Here is a 19199-nt window from a genome sequence, read left to right on the forward strand (position 1 = left end):
GGGGTTGAACAAAGGCCTCCTGTAGCGAATTGATGCGTTTTTGTAAGAAAAATAACCATATTTAAAACGTAATAATCAATTTAATCTAGCTTGCGCTCACTGTTGTACACGGAAACAGCTCCGGGTGGATGACGCAGGACATCTGCGTTGCGCATGTGCCGCTCAGAAGTGACGAACGCGGAAGCGCAGGGGAGAGATCAAAACAACGGTCACAAATTAGAAGTACAAAACGAGGATTTGTAAAGAAGAATGTCGGAGGATTTCGATATAAGCCAAGAGGAGACTGGTATTCATTTGCTAAAGTATGGAAACTTTGCTTCCTTTGCTCCTGTAAACAAACCTTGGTTTTCACGAGACTCACCTGAGCATGAGCAACGCCGACATCTTACGTCATCCTCCCGGAGCTGCTTCCGTGTACAACTGTTGGCGCAAGCTAGATTAAAGTGATTATAACGTTTTGAATATGGTTAGTTTTCTTACAAAAACGTATCGATTCACTACAGGAGGCCTTTGTTCACCCCCCGGAGCAGTGTGAGGCACTTTTTTATTATGGATGGATGCGCTTTATTTCACTTCTTTTGGACTGATGAACTGCAACACCCGCTTACTGCCATTAAACAGCTTGGAAGATCAAAGTCAATTTTTAATATTATTCCGATTGGATTCGTCTGAAAGAAGGAAGTCATATACGCCTAGGATGGCTTGAGGGTGAGTAAACAATGGGCTAATTTTAATTTTTGGGTGAACTATCCCTTTAAGTCTGTCTTGCAGGTTTTAGCATCTTCGTAACTCAGATGTGACTTTGCAACCTACCTCTCCCACATGTGTGTACCTGTAGAAAAAGCACTTCCTGGCATCTCTAAAGGAGGTGATTGACAATATCTGTCACAATTCTGCTTTCACCATAAATGAGTGATGAAACTCCATTATTATAAATTACCAGCCCCTCCTTCTCTGGATATGCCCATATAAGGACAGAAATGAAAGGAGTCACTTTGCATTTAGTAGGAGCAAACAAATGATAAATTAAATAATATTTGGCCAATACACGAGGAAGAGAAAACAACACAGAATAAGCACACACATGTAATATCAGTTACAATATGCAATCTGAATGGAAAACACCCACATTTTCAATAAGTGAATATGCACTTTGTCACGTTTAGTCATTTAATGAGTCATTTTGGAACCACCATTATTACACACTCAAAACCATTTAATTAATTACATTTATGCCCACAAAAAACAACAATTTGCCTTTTTAGGTCGCAGTGACATACCTGTAAAGTGTTCATCAACAGATGAACATAAATGAGGTGCTGAGGGGGAGATGAGCTACACTGAGTCAATCTCTCAAGCTCAATATACATAATTAAACTATAAACAAACAAAGAAAAATGCCATTAATTGAGGGTGATTAATTATAAAAAAATATATATAAAATAAACAATTAATTGTGCCTCATACACAGATTCCATAATAAGAAATGTTACTATTAAAAGTATCTGAGTATAATGTTATTTATGAGATTAAAATGTGTGATTCATATGAAATATGATTGAAATACGCAAAACGTTTAAATATACAAAACTCTTTACTACATCATTACAATATGTCTGCTCAAGGTCAGATAGTTTTTACACTTAAAATATGATTTAATGAATTAGAAAGAGACTTTGACATGTAGAAAATGTCTAAACCATTTCTGCCTTTCCATTTCTGCTTTTCATGTATTAAGATCATCACTACATGTAACTGGGAGCTGCACAGTGCCTCAAAAAATGAACAATACTATCAAATTGCTGCAATGTGTACACTATTGTTCAAAAATCCGGGGTTCAAAAGTTTCAAAAGTCAGTGAGTCAGTCTGACAGTAGTTTGTTTTTGAAAGAAGTCCCTTATGCTCACTAAAGGCTGCATTGATTTAATCACAGTAAAACAGTACCATTATGAAATATTATTACAACTAAAAATAATTGTTTTAATATATTTTAAAATGTAATTTATTCCTGTGATGGCAAAGTTGAATTTTCTGCAGCCATTACTCTAGTCTTCAGTGTCACATGATCCTTCAGAAATCATTCTAATATGCTGATTTGCCTTTACAGCTGGTATCTTAGATACTCTGCTAAAAACATCTGTTTGGTTTTGATGATCATGTCTATCGCGCTGAAATCATGCGCTTTAAACCATATTAGTTTAAAGGGGTTATGACACTGATTTTTTTTATTTTTATTTTTTTTAAACGTTCCTTGAGGTTTACTTATAATGTTAATAAAGTTTTATGCACATAAAAAACAAGTAAATATGTGAAAAATGATTATTTTCAACCCTCATTCTGACCCTCTGTCAAACGACCTGTTTTTAAGGGGCGTGTCCTTTAAGGCTTGCAAGTAATTGGCCACTGTTATGATTGGCTAACGTCATTGCGTAGGAAAAAGTATCAATGCCCCCTCACTATTGCATGTGAGTGTTTTGACAACATGATCAATATAAAATGGCCATTTCCAAAGCATTATGAAATCATTTACTTACGGTTTGTGATGCAGCTGCTGTCAGATCTACTACTGTTTCATATTTCAACAAAGGTTTCTTTGTGAACTCTCCATGACACCTCTTTTACAAAACAAAATACTCTGAACAATCTTCTGACACAATCCGGGATGCCATTAAAAAATAAACTATCCACTTGTTCCTTTATGCTGGGATTCTTCTGATATCTGTACAAAGACGTGAACGAACGAGCTGTTTAAACCAAACGCATCAAAGCGAACGTTCTTTCACTCCATTTGTCCAATTGACAACAGACTGTGGGCTGTGTCAGAAAGCAAATGCGCATCTGTATACTGTATCCATTGTAGACAAGATAGTGGCTGTGATTGTAATTTCTATTTGCTTTTGACGCGATGTGACACTCGATTTAGCGTAATCAAGAGTCAGCCATTAAGCAAGTGAAGACCAGTGGGTGAGGCCTATGGCGAGGAGAAGAAGATTTGTCGATGTCTTGCTCTTGAGGCTGGGTTTATGCAAATATTTGTGCCCGAGTGACGTCACCTTGCACCTAAGATCCAAAATTGAATGTTTTTGAAGCTTGATTAAATAAATGCTTTGTTTATAATGAGGAGGACGTTTTAAGCTATGAAACTTGCAGGATGTTTTAATGGTAAAAAGACCTCTTATATGCCAAAAGATCAAGGCAAATTTGATTTCTCATGTCATGTCCCTTCTCATGTCATTCTGAGCGCATAGAAAGCGGTTGTCACATGACATGCGAGTACTAAACTTCAAAGTTCTTTCATGTCTTAAACTGTCAAATACACATAAGTTTATGCTAAAAACACACAATTTACAAAAACAGTCAGTGAAGGTAAACAGCTGGGAAAGAAATCGCATGTTTATATTAGATCTGTGTGGCAGCAGCATAATATACATTAAAGGTCCCATATTGTCAAAACTGAAATTTCCTGGCTTTTTTCACGATAACCGAGGTCTAGGGGCTATTTAACTACTATATAAGTTTCAAAACAGTCAGTCCACAGTAAAATGCACACAGCCTGTATAAAGTAGCTGTGATTTTTCACGAACCGTTGTGACTTCAGTAAAAAGGTGACGTCAGAACTACACAGTCATCGCCTTCCGTCACCACCCCGAGCACCGCCCACCGTCCCACTCTCCTTTTGCCAAACCCCCAGACAACATCGCGTCCAATCCCATTGCTGAGCAACAACAACACGGAAACATGTCGAAAAGGTTTACTTCAACCACGAAACCAGATCGTCCGACACTCTCACTCAAAGGATGGACGAACTGACAGGATTGTTACTATGAGCTGGATCACATCTAACGTGTATAGTAAAGACAAACTCACCGTGTCTATCTAGTCATGATGAAGATGTATATACATTTCAATTTCAGCAGGCAACTATTTTTACAGCTACATTATTGTTCCAGCCACAATTAATCACAACAATGTATACACAATTACAAATGATTATATAAAAATCATCAGTTTGTTGTTTTACACACATGCTCACAGACATTATTTCATACACGACATAGTCGTGAGATGCAAGAAACAGACATATGGCAAGAAATCTGAAGACGCGCCCATAACAACAAAAGACAATACTTTATTGAACCTTTTCTGATAAGAAGTGTGCTGCAAACGCGAGCATTTTTGATGATCGTTTCTGTCCAGTCCGCTCGTTTTATCGCGTTTAACCACAGCTGTCGTCGTTTTTTTTGTCTGGCAGTGGCAGCAGATATGCGATCGTATTTCTAATTTGAGGCTGTATTATGTCGATTCTGGCACCCAACATCACAACAAGATGATATAAGCTCCTTATGTAGCCGAATCTGCACTGGTTTGAATGGGCCACCTCCAGTTTTCCCTTTGTTGTGCTGCCTCCAGCTAGCGCTGGACGTAATTTTGACATAGGCTGACCCTAGTTACCTGTGGTTGGTCTGGCCGTGCGTCACTCAGAAAACAACAGGCCAATCAGAAGAGAGACTCATCCTCTGAGGCTGGGACTCTAAATAGTGTTCAGTGCTCGTCTGTGCAGCCAAAGACAGAACAGTTAGCATGCTTTGCTCGAACTTTTGCCATGGCATTAGAACTGGTACACCGTTGTCGCTTGCAAAAACACAATGGTGGCGCCGTTGGTGGAAACTTGCAGATTAAGGGGCGGTAATATTATAATAAAATCCCCTTTCTATGTCACATGGGGAGCGAAATCTGATGCGCTCGTTTTTTCACAAGCTTGCAGAGAAAGGCTTACAAAAAAAAAATAAATAAATTACTGGGTTAATCTTTTTCACATTTCCTGGGTTGGTAGATGCACCAGGGACCCAATTATAGCACTTAAACATGGAAAAAGTCAGATTTTTATGATATGTCACCTTTGAAAATATTCAAAATTTTGTAAAATTTGGGAAAAATACTATTCATTTAATTAAACAAAATATTTTACATTTTAGTTTATTTAGTGTATTATTATTATTAGTACATAATATTATTATTACTGAACTACTGAAAGTTTATTTGATACTGTGTTATTGGTGTATATGGTGAAATAGTGTCAGAAAATGACAGCAAACCAAATAAAGATCTTTCAGTAAAGAATTGACTTCCTTGCAAACAAATAAAAGTTGACCATATTAAACCATATTTCAGAATTAAATCACCAATCCTGTATATAAAGCTCAATATAAATGCTGAATTGCAAGTCAAAAGAACTTGAGTCCAGTCGAGAGGTTTCATTCACTGGTTTGTGTAATAAAACTTCCACTGAACTTCCAAAAATAACAGGCACCCACTGCTTAGATAAAAAATAGCCTATTAATGACATACAGCCACAGTTAGATCATACCTCCAAAATAAAACTCTAAAAGTGTTAGATGGAGATTAGTCAGTATCCTAAACTAGTATGCTAAAAAAGGAAAACACAAAAAAGGATATCAAAAAGGCTTATTATTCTTGAATTGAGTGACTCATGCGATTTCCTGGATTGTACTGGTATCTGCAGGTTGATTATAAAACAAAATCTGCAGGATTCAGTCGAACAGATTTAAACATACCAATTATTTTAAACAGAGCTGAATACAGCTAAACTGGCCAAACAAATCTACTAAATAAATATAAAAGCGGTGAGGAACATGAAGAACCTGAAAAATCTCTGTGGAGGTGGGTTTGTAATAGGATGCCAATGAAAGGCTTACTGCATACTGCACAGTATGAACTACACACTAGTAGTATGTTACATAATTGTCACTAACCATGACTGTCACACTGCATCCAGTTATTGATTATTGTGCTCTGCATTGTTGGATACAAATCTAACACAGTGTTCCAACTAGTATGTAAATACAATAAATATTATACATACTACATTCTGCATAACTAGCAAAGATAATCGATTGTATGCTATTCCAAACATGTATGTGCACAATTCCGTGGAATATGCTTTATTTTGGGGACATTTAAAAGTGTATCTCCATGTTGTTGACCTACATTCTACCTAAAATGACTACATTAGTGATAGCTGTTATATGAAGATGAGTATGAGATGAAACTGGATACGAGTACCTGAGCCTGTGCTTTTAGGTAGAATGTAGATGTATGAAAATTAAAAACCAAACACACACACACACACACAAACACACACACACACACACACACACACACACGTTACGATGACAGAATTCATTAGCAAGGAACATTCCTGGACTGTGAGTCTCGCCAAAGTCACATTATGTACCAAACTTCACTGATATAACTCATCTGTTTAGCATCTAAAACGTCAGACACAGAGGTATTGGTGTAAATATTCACAGAGGTACTGGTGTAAATATTCCAGATTAGATGTTTTAATGTTGATGTGTGTCTTTGTGTACGTGAGTTAAACCTCTGTGTTAGTATGACAGTCTTAGTACTTCTTTTAAGTACGTAACGTGAGCTCTTTACGGCTGATGTGTGTCAAAGACAGAAATCTGACCACCAGTGAAGAGACACAAACAGCAACACATTAAAAGATGTTGTTCTTTCGTGTCCGACTGCTCCTTCTATCCCAGATTTCTTTACTGTCATGTAAATATTCCATCAAAATATTTCTGGTCTAAAACGATAAAAGGAGCAGTTGAGACCATTACCTTTTTCTTTATATTTTATTTCTAAATATAACCTACATTGATCTACAGAAACCTTTTTTATTATTAATTGACACTATAATTAACAAAAGTCTTGGGTCAGTAAGGTTTTTATTTAAAGAAATAAGACTTTCATTCAGCAAGGATTTATTATATTGATCAAAAGTGACAGTAAAGAAATGTATAATGTTACTAAAGATTTATATTTCAAATAAATGCTGTTCATTTGAACTTTCTATTCATCAAATAATCCTGACAAATGTACTATGGTTTCCACAAAAATATTAAGCAGCAGTTTTCAACATTGATATTAATAAGAAATGTTTCAAATCATCATTCTAGAATGATTTCTGAAGGATCATATGACACTGAGGACTGGAGAAATGGCTGCTGAAAATATTTTACAGAGCAAACAGCTGTTAAATTGTAATAATATTTCATAGTATTGCTGTTTTTACTGCATTTTTCATCAAATAAATGCAGCCTTGGAGAGTTTTTTGAATGGTAGTGTATATTAGTGAAGACCGACAGTGAACTACTGAGGAGAGAGGGTGAATGAGATTGAGAAACAATAAAAATGTTCCTACAACAACTTGATGCATACACACACAGTTTTAAACGGTGACCAAAAGCTTTGCCATTTCTCTGCCAGCACTTAGTACACATTTTCTGTGCTCCATTAATTTAACATTTTTCCAGTGTCAACGACATTTTTCACTGTCGGCTTTACATCCTTATCATTTACTTTGGTTCAAAGTCATTGAAGCGTCGCATATCTAAAGAAGTAATCTGAGTCCTACAGCTTGCAAACAGCTTTTCTTCCCAACTGTGTTTCTCCTGAGAGCTCATTCTTGCAGAGCAGTGTGATTTGTTGATGTATTTCTAAAGCAAAATCAAGATAACAAATCAAAAATTGATTTTTGATGGCAAAATACTAGGACAACATGTTCTTGCGTTATCAAAAACAAAAGAGATAAAACATAAATTAGATGCAGTCCACTGGTGATCAATGAGGATGTGCTATTCAATCCCCATCATGAACACAGCGGTGAAGAGTTTTTAATGTGAGGGCTCACTTACGGTTTCATAACACTCCATCTGTGAAAAACAACTCAAGGAACAGAGTGGATTAAACTCTACAGATCAACATGGCCAATATGATTAAGGTTGTTTTGAAGCAGGACTAAAACTAACAAACTTCAAAGGACAGTATTTTGACTAGAACTAAAATGCAATTAAATGAAAAATCCATCAATAACAGTCAGTGAAACTGTAGCTTGCCAAGTTACAGGCTTGTGATAATTTAAAACAGCTCAACTTGTGAAGCTACTCTCTTGAAGAAGTAGTTAGCTACCCTACAAACGACTAACTAACAGAAGCTACATAAATACATAACTTTTTAAAATGTATTTATTTATTTTTTTAAAGAAATCTGTTATGCTTAACAAGGCTGCATTTATTTGATCAAAAATACAGCAAAAAAGTAATATTGTGAAATATCTTTATTATTTAAATTAACTGTTTACTATTTTAATATATTTTAAAATGTGTTTTATATGTTCAAATTTCAAATATAATTGAACACAATCCTGCTTCAGACAGAGGCTGGAAGAGCTGCTGAGCTGGGCCAGGTTGAGAATCAAGACGGCCAAGTCTCGCAGTCTCTCAATCTGCAAGGGCAGGCGAGTGGATAAGTTTCATTATTACAGCAACTTACGACACACTTCCTAGCCCAGTTAACCTGGCACGGTGGTTCGGAGCTGAAGAAATCTGCGGCTTGTGTGAAGCGGCTCAGGGAACTATCCACCACATTCTGTGTAGGTGCAAAACTGCTTTGGCTCAGGTCCGCTATAGGTGGTGTCATGACCAGGTGCTAAGGAAGCTGCCAGAATACACAGAAAGAGCAAGAGTGATGGCAAACAAGAGGCATCAGAGCCTTACAGGAAAAATGAAAATTCTGTCATGAATTACTCACCCTCATGTCGTTCCAAACCCGTAAAACCTTCAGAACACACATTTCACGAAGCTACGAGAATACTTTTTGTGCGCAAAGAAAACAATAATAACATACCTTATTCAACAATTCTTCTGCCAGAGTTTTTGTCTTCTGCCATTTTGGAGAGTACCCCAGAACGTAATCAACGTAATCAGCATTGTTTACTGTGAGGGCTCACTTACGGTTTCATAACACTCCATCTGTGAAAAACAACTCAAGGAACAGAGTGGATTAAACTCTACAGATCAACATGGCCAATATGATTAAGGTTGTTTTGAAGCAGGACTAAAACTAACAAACTTCAAAGGACAGTATTTTGACTAGAACTAAAATGCAATTAAATGAAAAATCCATCAATAACAGTCAGTGAAACTGTAGCTTGCCAAGTTACAGGCTTGTGATAATTTAAAACAGCTCAACTTGTGAAGCTACTCTCTTGAAGAAGTAGTTAGCTACCCTACAAACGACTAACTAACAGAAGCTACATAAATACATAACTTTTTAAAATGTATTTATTTATTTTTTTAAAGAAATCTGTTATGCTTAACAAGGCTGCATTTATTTGATCAAAAATACAGCAAAAAAGTAATATTGTGAAATATCTTTATTATTTAAATTAACTGTTTACTATTTTAATATATTTTAAAATGTGTTTTATATGTTCAAATTTCAAATATAATTGAACACAATCCTGCTTCAGACAGGCTGGAAGAGCTGCTGAGCTGGGCCAGGTTGAGAATCAAGACGGCCAAGTCTCGCAGTCTCTCAATCTGCAAGGGCAGGCGAGTGGATAAGTTTCATTATTACAGCAACTTACGACACACTTCCTAGCCCAGTTAACCTGGCACGGTGGTTCGGAGCTGAAGAAATCTGCGGCTTGTGTGAAGCGGCTCAGGGAACTATCCACCACATTCTGTGTAGGTGCAAAACTGCTTTGGCTCAGGTCCGCTATAGGTGGTGTCATGACCAGGTGCTAAGGAAGCTGCCAGAATACACAGAAAGAGCAAGAGTGATGGCAAACAAGAGGCATCAGAGCCTTACAGGAAAAATGAAAATTCTGTCATGAATTACTCACCCTCATGTCGTTCCAAACCCGTAAAACCTTCAGAACACACATTTCACGAAGCTACGAGAATACTTTTTGTGCGCAAAGAAAACAATAATAACATACCTTATTCAACAATTCTTCTGCCAGAGTTTTTGTCTTCTGCCATTTTGGAGAGTACCCCAGAACGTAATCAACGTAATCAGCATTGTTTACTTTCAGCATGCGCACGCTGTCTACTGAACATAAACAACGCTGATTACTTTCTGGGGTACTGGGGAGAAGAATTGCTAAATAAGTTATGTTATTATTGTTTTCTTTGCGCACAAAAAGTATTCTCGTGGCTTTGTAAAATTACGGTTGAACCCCTGATGTTACATGGACTATTTTACCGATGTCCTTGCTACGTTTCTGTGCATTGATTGTGGTAATATCGTTGTTGTCTATGGAGGGTCAGAGAGCTCTCAGATTCCATCAAAAATATCTTAATTTGTGTTCCGAAGATGAACAAACATCTTACGGGTTTGGAACGACATGAGGGTGAGTAATTAATGACAGAATTTTTATTTTTGGGTGAACTAACCCTTTAAGAGTTAAGCCTGTCCAATTTTTAACAGCAGGTCAGTTAGTGCAGAAATGCCCTCCTAAACAAAAGGTATCAATCCTGGGTAGTTGAAGGGACTGGCCATTACGAGTAGACCTGCACAGGCGGCTTCAGTTCCCTGCTTCTATCGCGCAAACCACATTGAGTGTGGACCTTGTGGCATGGTCTGAGATGAGCCAACGGGTGGTGCTAGTGGAACTGACAGTGCCCTGGGAGGATGCAGTTCAGGAAGCATACGAGCGGAACAAGTCACGGTACACCGGCCTGGTAGTGGAATGCCAGGGAAAAGGATGGAGAGCAACGACTTATCCATTGGAGATAGGCTGCCGTGGCTTTGTTGCCCAGTCGACCAGCTGCTTCCCGAGAGACATCGGCTTCAGCTCTGGTGAGGTCAGGAAAGCCATGAGAGACCTTGCCGAAGAGGCAGAGAAAGGAAGCTTTTGGCTTTAGCTGAAGAGGTATGATAAGAGCTGGGGTGAGGAGAAGCCTCAAGGCATAAGGACCTGAGATATAAGTCCAGCCGCAGAGCGCGGCAGGGAGACGTCCATGTCCACTGCTCCACCACCCTGAGATGTTCTGGGTGGTGGGGCACTGGACAGGGACGTCTCCCTGCCGCGAGGTGAAGGGTGGCTCCCAGCTGATGACACTGCGGCTGGTAATTTGCCACTGGCAGAGGTGCGTCAGGCAGTAATGCCCAGCAGGTCTTACCATCAACCTGTTACTAACCATAACACAGTACAAACCGTTGTGCTGCTTAATATTTTTGTGGAAACGGTGACATCTTTTACAGGTTTCTTTGATGAAAACAGCAAAAAGAAAAGAAAAAAAAAGAAGAATAAGAAGAACAAAAAAATATATATTTGAAATAGAATGCTGTAAGATTGTTTTGTAACAAGGCTTTATTTTCAAGTTTTATCAATTTAATGCATATTTGATGAATTAAACTATTAGTTTCTTTAAGAAACATATAAAAAATTCTAACTGACCCAAACCTCTTGAACATAAATTATTTGACCCCAACTTCTTGATATAAATTATTTGAATCGCCATAATTTATAAGACAGCATTAAACTTGACCAGATGAATAACAAACCAGGTAAGCTAATGTGAAAAACTGAAACTAAACTAAAATGTGACTTCAATATGAAACATGAAATATTTCAGTTCAGGGGAGTGCGGCTCATAATCATCTCAGTTTGCCTTGCTGTAAATCTACTTGTGCTATAATATAGCACTAAAAACAGCAATGCACAGTAATATACCGCAACTGGATAAAAAAAAGCATATTACAGAAAAAGCAGCACTATTTTTAAGACAGATGAGCTGTTGTCAGGTTGTGTAGTGGACACTGAGGGTTACTTTACAAATTAATGAGTTACAAGTATCACTATTTCCAGCTAATTACTCCCCAACACTGATGAATAAAAGCACTAAAAACTACTGAACCAAAAGAGAACATCTCTGAATGACTGGATTGCAAGTGCTCTCTGGTTAGGAAAGGAAGACATTATGTGTTACATAATCAGCTCTTTTCTCCTCTGTCCCTCAGTTTGGCTCTTTCTCTTTCAATGTCTGTCACACAAATGCACACAAGAGTGTATGAAACACTCTCAGAGGTACAAGAGTGGATGTTCAGTTCAGTCATACAGTATGGTTAAAAGGCTGTGACGCACTCCAGCTTCCAGTAGTCAAAGACAGTCACACACAGTCTGTCACAGGTCCTGCATGAATACTGTGAGCTAAAAGCATGATAGACACTATTTATCAAGAAACAGGACAGAGAATTATTACAATATCTGTATACTCTTTATTCATTAGATAAGCACAGGGTTGAAAACGAACTGTTAACTAGTAACTTAAAAAAACATCTGTGACACTGTACATTCATTACTTATTAAAATGTAATTTTGTACATGGAATTATTTAGCCATTTTACCATGTGTATCTGTGATGCGTCACTGAGTCTTTCATAGCAGCATACATAAGGCTAACCAGTCTCTGTCTCTCAATAAAACACGATGATTTTGTTTTTCATAGTTTTGTTAAGGTGAGAAGTATTCCACATATGTGTTGCCAAATGGAGTTCTGAGAAAAATGTGCCTGCATTCTGGTAACTTTTTCCATGAAGACAGAAGTTAGCAGACATACAAATTGTGACAGATGTTTTCTTTAGTGGACGTTCTTTATTTGAATCATTCACTTCACTTAAATGAGCAAGATCAGATTATCATTTGCACAATTCAACCTAAATCATGTATTATGTTGTGGTTTCTGATAACTTTGTAGCCAATGGAAGTTGTAAGAATTTGCAATCAGCTCCTTTTTTATGTGCATGCCAAAGCCAACTTGATTTTTTTTTTATATCAAAACATAAGTAGTAGTATAGAAGTAGTATAGAACACACTCAGAACATCTAGAACTTCACCCAACCCAGTATCTTTGATAAGAAAATACATACATAACCAAAGCCGTATAAATGAATTCCAATACAAAGACATGCAAATACATGTGTAAATAATGAATCATAACTCACTATCCAGAAAATAAGTATAAATAATAAATAAAAATACAAAAGAGATGTAAAATATGTAAAAGTCATATTTTTCACAGTATTGACATATGATTTATGCATATTTTGATCTTTCATATTTTTATTTATTTATTATTCTATTTTTGATATATATATTTATATATATATATATATATATATATATATTTTTTTTTTACACACTAAACTAAACTTAAGCTGAACAAAAATAAGAACAAGGAGGATATCAGAGAATTGGTTTGGATGAAGTTATTGACCTTCATGTTTTAGGGAGGCCAGCTAAACGTTAATATGTGGCATTGCGTGTTTGAGAAACGTAAATTGCATGTTATCTCACTGACCTGATGTGCTCCATCACTGGGAGTGTACACAGAGCTGAAGTTCTTCAGGTGGTCTCTGGCATGACTGACTCCCCTCAGCGTCTGAAACACGTTCTCCAGGGCAGAGTGAGCACGCTCCACAGTCAGCTCCTCAGGGCCTGAGACTCCTACAGATACACACATACAGATACAGATACAGATGAGTGTCTAAACATTACATCTGTGTTCATGGAATAATCACTCTTTCTGTCTTTCTTCACATGTAGAAATGTATGCTGTTTGCACAATGTTACAAATGGTACAACCCTTGTTTTGGAATTCCAAGGCAGAATCAAACTCAGTAAATATATATTTGGGTCAGTGAAGAAGAAATAAACACTTTTAAATAAATACATCAACAAAAACACATTAAATTAATTAAAATTGACAGTAAGGACATTTCTAAAGATTTCGGTTTCAGATATATTCTGTTCTTTTGAATGTTCTATTCATCAGTCTGGAAGTAAAATGTATCACAGTTTCCACACAAACATTAAGCAGCACAACTGTTTACAGCATTGATAATAATAAGAAATGTTTCTTGAGTAGCAAATCAGCATATTAGAATGATTTCTGAAGGATCATGTGACACTGAAGACTGGAATAATGATGCTGAACATACAGCTTTGCCATCACAGAAATAAATTCGATTTAAAATGATATTAAAATAGAAAAGAGTTATTTTAAATTGTAATAATATTTCACAATATTAGAGTTTTTTAATTTTTAATTCAATAAATGCAGTATTATGAGTTTTATTACCAACCTCAAACTTTTGCATGGTAGTGTACATATTTATGTTTATATATAATACTGAAAATTTTGATTAATTATATTTTAAATAAACACACTAATAGAATATATTGTATACAATCTTGTAAGTATGTACTGTGGGTTCCATATTAGATTGAGTTGTATTGCTGAAAGGGAATCAGAGGACAACAGCTGTTTTCATTGGAAGGCAACAGCTCCTGCATGAGTTAATCAAAATTTAATATGCACTGACTAAACACAGACACTGGGGAATGAGAGAGCGAGAGACTGCGAAAGAGAGAGAGAATGTCTCAGTTTCATTTAGGGCAGAAAGCATGAACAAGGGTCTTCGACAAAAACAAACTTTGTTGTCATTCCAGCAGCACTGATGGTGCTGAAAGCAAAGAAAGACTCAGAGAAGACAAATGGAGGATGGAACAGCAACATGGGTGGGTGAGGCTGGCACAAAGTCCTGCGTCAGCAGTGGAATGCAAGGGCTGGGTAATGAGAGAGCCGCCCATCCTTCAACCAGATCTAAACAATCTCACACCTGAGAAACCAGTTAAACCCCTTTGGACCTGCCAAACCCGCAGACGCATGGCTAGCGGAGCAGTACACTTACATAAGACTACAGGATGAAAAAGGCTTTATGTTCAGATGCACCAGCTCAGGCGCATTTTGACGAGATGAATATCTACCAATGCTAATACTGTAGCTAATGTTCATAAAATCCCCCCCAAAAATCACAGCTGAAATGCAACATATGATATTGACTATTGGATCACAGTATGATTTAAATGATTCAAAATGGCTTCGGTTTTATGGTGCTATATTCAGCTTCAGTTTATATAACTAATGTGCCACAGACATGTGTTTCATTAAATGTATAATCTTACTTTAGTTTTGAGGGGGGGAAAAGAAAGAAAAGTCCTGTGCACTATACCATAGACTGCAAAAACAAACAGTATTTTGTATGTTTCAGTCATGCAACCTACCTTTAAAAAAACGGGTGAAATTGCTGAATTTTCAACAGCCATTACTCCAGTTTTCAGTGTCACATGATCCTTCAGAAATCATTGTAATATGCTGATTTGCTGCTCAAGAAACATTTCTTATTATTGTCAATGTTGAAAACAGTTTAATATTTTGTGGAAACTGTGATCATTTACATTTACATTTAGTCATTTAGCAGACGCTTTTATCCAAAGCGACTTACAATTGGGGGATACATAAAGCGATTCTTCTTAAAGAGGCAAACAGACACAGGAAGTGGTTGTAATACCAAGTTCTTAGACATTGTTCAAATAAGTACAAGCTAGATTTGATTAATAGAAAGTTCAAAAGAACAGCATTTATTTGAAATTGAAAACTTTTGTCTTCAACTTTTATGTCTTTAATGTCACCTTCAATTGATCAATTTAATGCATCCTTGCTGAATAAAAGTATTAGTTTCTATTAAAAAATCGAATGATCTCAAACTTGTAAATACATATGAAAATTACAAACAAAAAAAAGACAAAGATTACATATATAAACATATTCAACATGATTTGCACACATTAAGTCATCTATAAAAGGAAAAGACTCCCAGAGTCGTGCTATCCCAACTGACAGAAGAGTCTCACTAGGACAATCTACATTGACCGAGTGCAAAACTACATGTGCAAAACATCAGTTATTTTAGATGTCAGGACCTGAGAATGAAAAATCAAGACAACCCATTGCAAATATGTCCCAAAGTCCTTTTGACATTCACTCATTCTTTTACAAATAGCTCACTTATAATCATGACTTGAGCTCTGCATGGCCCCATCATTAACATTTCTGTTTTTATAAATGCATGCACAGCGGTTATGCAATGCTTTCTGAGACTAGCACTAACTATTAATTTAGGCTTCTGGCTGTAGGCATCAGTCTGGTCTGCAAACACTCACTTGAGATGTTTACTGTAAACGTGTCACTGTGTTCAGTGCAGCAAGACATATAGGACATAAAGACTTTCTTAGAGTGGATGGATGCTCTTCCTAAATAAAATATTGCTCAGTGAACCCTTTGTGCCTGCAATGTGTGTGTGTTCGCAGTTATATAATTCATTCCACAAAAACGTATTGGTGGAAACCCAACACAAACAGTTGTGTGTGTGTGTGTGTTTGTGTAAAGCTATAATCTGCATTCGGTATAAATATTTATAAGGATAAGCATGTTAATTCTGCTTGAGAAGTCACTGTTTAAACTGCCCAAAGATGTCATTCTTGGGTCCTGAAAGCCTCTGACAGCAACAAGTGTTTTTTTCCATTCTAGATGGTTCTAGAAATTCTCATTTAAAGCTTGATATCAAAACATACCACAAATAACAGGGAGTTAGTGCATGAGTCAGCCTCTCTTCTATCTGTTTGTTACGACCGTATTTAATGTCAGCCCAAATATAACGGGTTTCATATTTAGCCTGCTGGCTGTTTGTTTTGAGTTGCTTGTTTTCTCCCCAAATGCGTGCTATTCAGCCTCTTCTGTCTCAGCTCTTTTCTCTTGCTCTGTCGCTCCTGACAGCTCGGTGGGAGATAAGGATAGAGGGATGCAGGCAGATTCGGATGTGAATGTTTTTTTTTCCGGAAGATGGAAAGGCATGGTAAATATAACATGCCTGAAGTAAATCAAGGCATCTAGGGAGGTAAAACAACTAATAACTAAAATAAGTGTGCTTTAGTGAGAGTTAACTTTTAAGATTGTGCAGCTAAACCATTTCATTAAACATAAGAGAATCTGTCAAAGGGGTAATTAATTTCATACAGCTCTTTATAGCTACATTTTTCCCCTAATCTGGCAAAAACTTGTCCTTTTTATGACAATTCTGCCCTAAATAATTCTAAATTATTTTTATTTTCTGCTGTGCCTTAAAGACCACTATATAAATGTCCTATTCACATGTGCAATGAGATACAGCACTTGCATATTCAAGTCCAAAATAACTGCTTTATCATTCAGTACGTGTCTCTTTGCTAAGTCTGAATCACACTGTGACATGTTCACAAAACAAGCCATACTCAAACTGTTATGAACAGACTGAAATGATCAAGGATATTGTAAAAAAATAAAATAAAATAGTGCAAGATGTAGGTGCTACATACCGCCAGCAATTACAGTGAAAACTGTTTGGGAGGAAAATATGTATTGAAAAGATCATTTGTAACTCAAATTATCCTGTGGAAACCCATTTTAGTTTCAGAGCAAAAAAAAAAGAGGTCAAAAATAAGAAATAAAGTCATATCAGGAGATATAAAGACACACTGCTATATAAAGACACATTGAGATATACAATCGCAATTACTAATAGAGCAGAAGACGCAATTATGTGAAGTCAAAAGTATGAGAAATGAAGTCATTATTATTACTTTTTTACTCTGATGTGGAAATAGCCTTTTATCTGCATACCTGACTCGCTACAATGAAGCTTTAAAAAATTCAGTAACTAATAATCACAAATATAGGGTATAATGCAAATAAATATATCTCCACACAAGCATATCCTTCCATCAACAGTTGTCCCTGACTAAGAAACGGCAAGAGATCTGCAGCAGACAGTTCATGTGTAATGTGTGTGTGTTTTTCTGTAGCCACAGACGGTCGTTTGACAGTGTGCCAAGAGAAACAGTGCAGTTGTGCGATGGGGTGTTGGCTGTGGTTTAGATGGTAATGGTGATCATAACACCAACTCCTGAGAGCCAGCCAGGTGCTGGTGTGAGAACAGACAGGAGTCACACACATACACGTGTGCGTATCCCCCACATTCTCCTCTCACGCAAGCCCTTTCCTTTGAAATACAGACAGTGTGTGCGTAACAGCCTCCACTGTTTTTAAACACCCAAACAAACACCCTAGATCTTCTTTTGTGTGTCCTGCCTACTTTGACCAAACAACAGGGTACATGACCCCCAGAAAGAGGACAGTTGATTAGAAAGATACCAGACACAACAGAGAAGAAAAAGGTGCATGTGTGACTGAACTAAGCACATGATGCCAAATGAATATGTGTGTAAAATGTGGCCTTGTACACTCTTAATGAGATCTAATGAGACAGAGGTGAACAAGGTTAGTCACCTACACAAAACTCACTCTACTGAAAAATTGCACAACAAGATGTGCTTAATGGAGTTTGCTGTTAAAGGGGTAACATCACCGAATAAAAGTATTTGTAGCACCCATGCTGCTTTAATGGCTTCAAAATTGTATGTACATCACAATATGTAATTATCAGTTGCTTCTTCCATTACATTGCGACTCAATTTTGGCGCAATGTGTAGTTGCTGCATTTTGGTTTTGAACGACAGCACTCGCAAACATACATGCAGCAAAGCATCAGCCCTTAATAATGTGGAATCTGGAAAGTGTCTGTTATTTGTGACCAAATGCAACCTTGCGACAGTAGTCCAGCCATGGAAAACAGCAGATACAAATTCCTGGAAACCAAACAATGAGGGATTCTGAGAACAATCTCCTAAAAAAAAAATAACAACACATGACAATTTCCAAAAAATGGCTTACAGACTTTCCACACTAACAAAATCATTCTGGGGGACGGAAAGACGGCCTCCTTATCAGCTAACTTTGTATCCGCATGCGAGCATGTATCAGCTGAGGGACAACACAAATATGGCACCAACAGTAATGAACCATCCCCATGAATCATGAATTTTACTTCAATTAAAGCTACACAAAGCTAAGTTTTACAAAGCAAAAACTATTAAAATGACAAAGGCAAATAGCTAAATTACTAAAACTAAAATGAAAGCTGAAAATATAAAGCTCCATTAGTGTTACTTGCTTTAGTAAGATTGATATTTATTCCACTGATTACATGTACCTGCTTGTCCATTGCTGTCTATTCAAATAGCACAATGGTGAATCATAAAACCCTGTAATCAATGCAGGTTGAAAGAGTCTGACAGAACAAAAGAACATTCCTTTACTTCATTCCCCCCACAGACAATAACATAATCTCCTGAATGCAATAAAGTCTACTAAACTGGACTAAACAGAGCCATCCCCTTAACAACTGAAAATGGTTCTATACTCAACGGAATGTAGACACCTTAATAAACTTCCTTTTTCTCCATCCCTGTCCTCTTTGCTCCCCTCAGATACACCAGCTTCAGTCGCAGGCCTCTTTTCGAGGAATTCAGTCTGTGGTGCTATTATTAGCAATGCTTGATTTAGTAATAGGACTAAAAAGGTGATGAAGAGCAGGATATGCG

The 19199-nt window shown here is 36.9% G+C and overlaps 1 protein-coding gene across 1 annotated transcript in view; it reads right to left on the reverse strand.

Moving 5' to 3' along the window:
- scfd2 (sec1 family domain containing 2) overlaps nt 1–19199 on the reverse strand; it is a 134511-nt gene that overhangs the window by 9322 nt on the left and 105990 nt on the right. Inside the window, exon 6 of the mRNA XM_016480050.1 lies at nt 13180–13325. Coding sequence (XP_016335536.1) covers nt 13180–13325 — 146 coding nt within the window. The remainder of the gene's footprint in view (nt 1–13179; nt 13326–19199) is intronic.

This window comes from Sinocyclocheilus anshuiensis, unplaced genomic scaffold (assembly GCF_001515605.1).
Source record: "Sinocyclocheilus anshuiensis isolate Anshui unplaced genomic scaffold, SAMN03320099.WGS_v1.1 scaffold637, whole genome shotgun sequence".
In the NCBI taxonomy this organism is placed as follows: Eukaryota; Metazoa; Chordata; class Actinopteri; order Cypriniformes; family Cyprinidae; genus Sinocyclocheilus; species Sinocyclocheilus anshuiensis.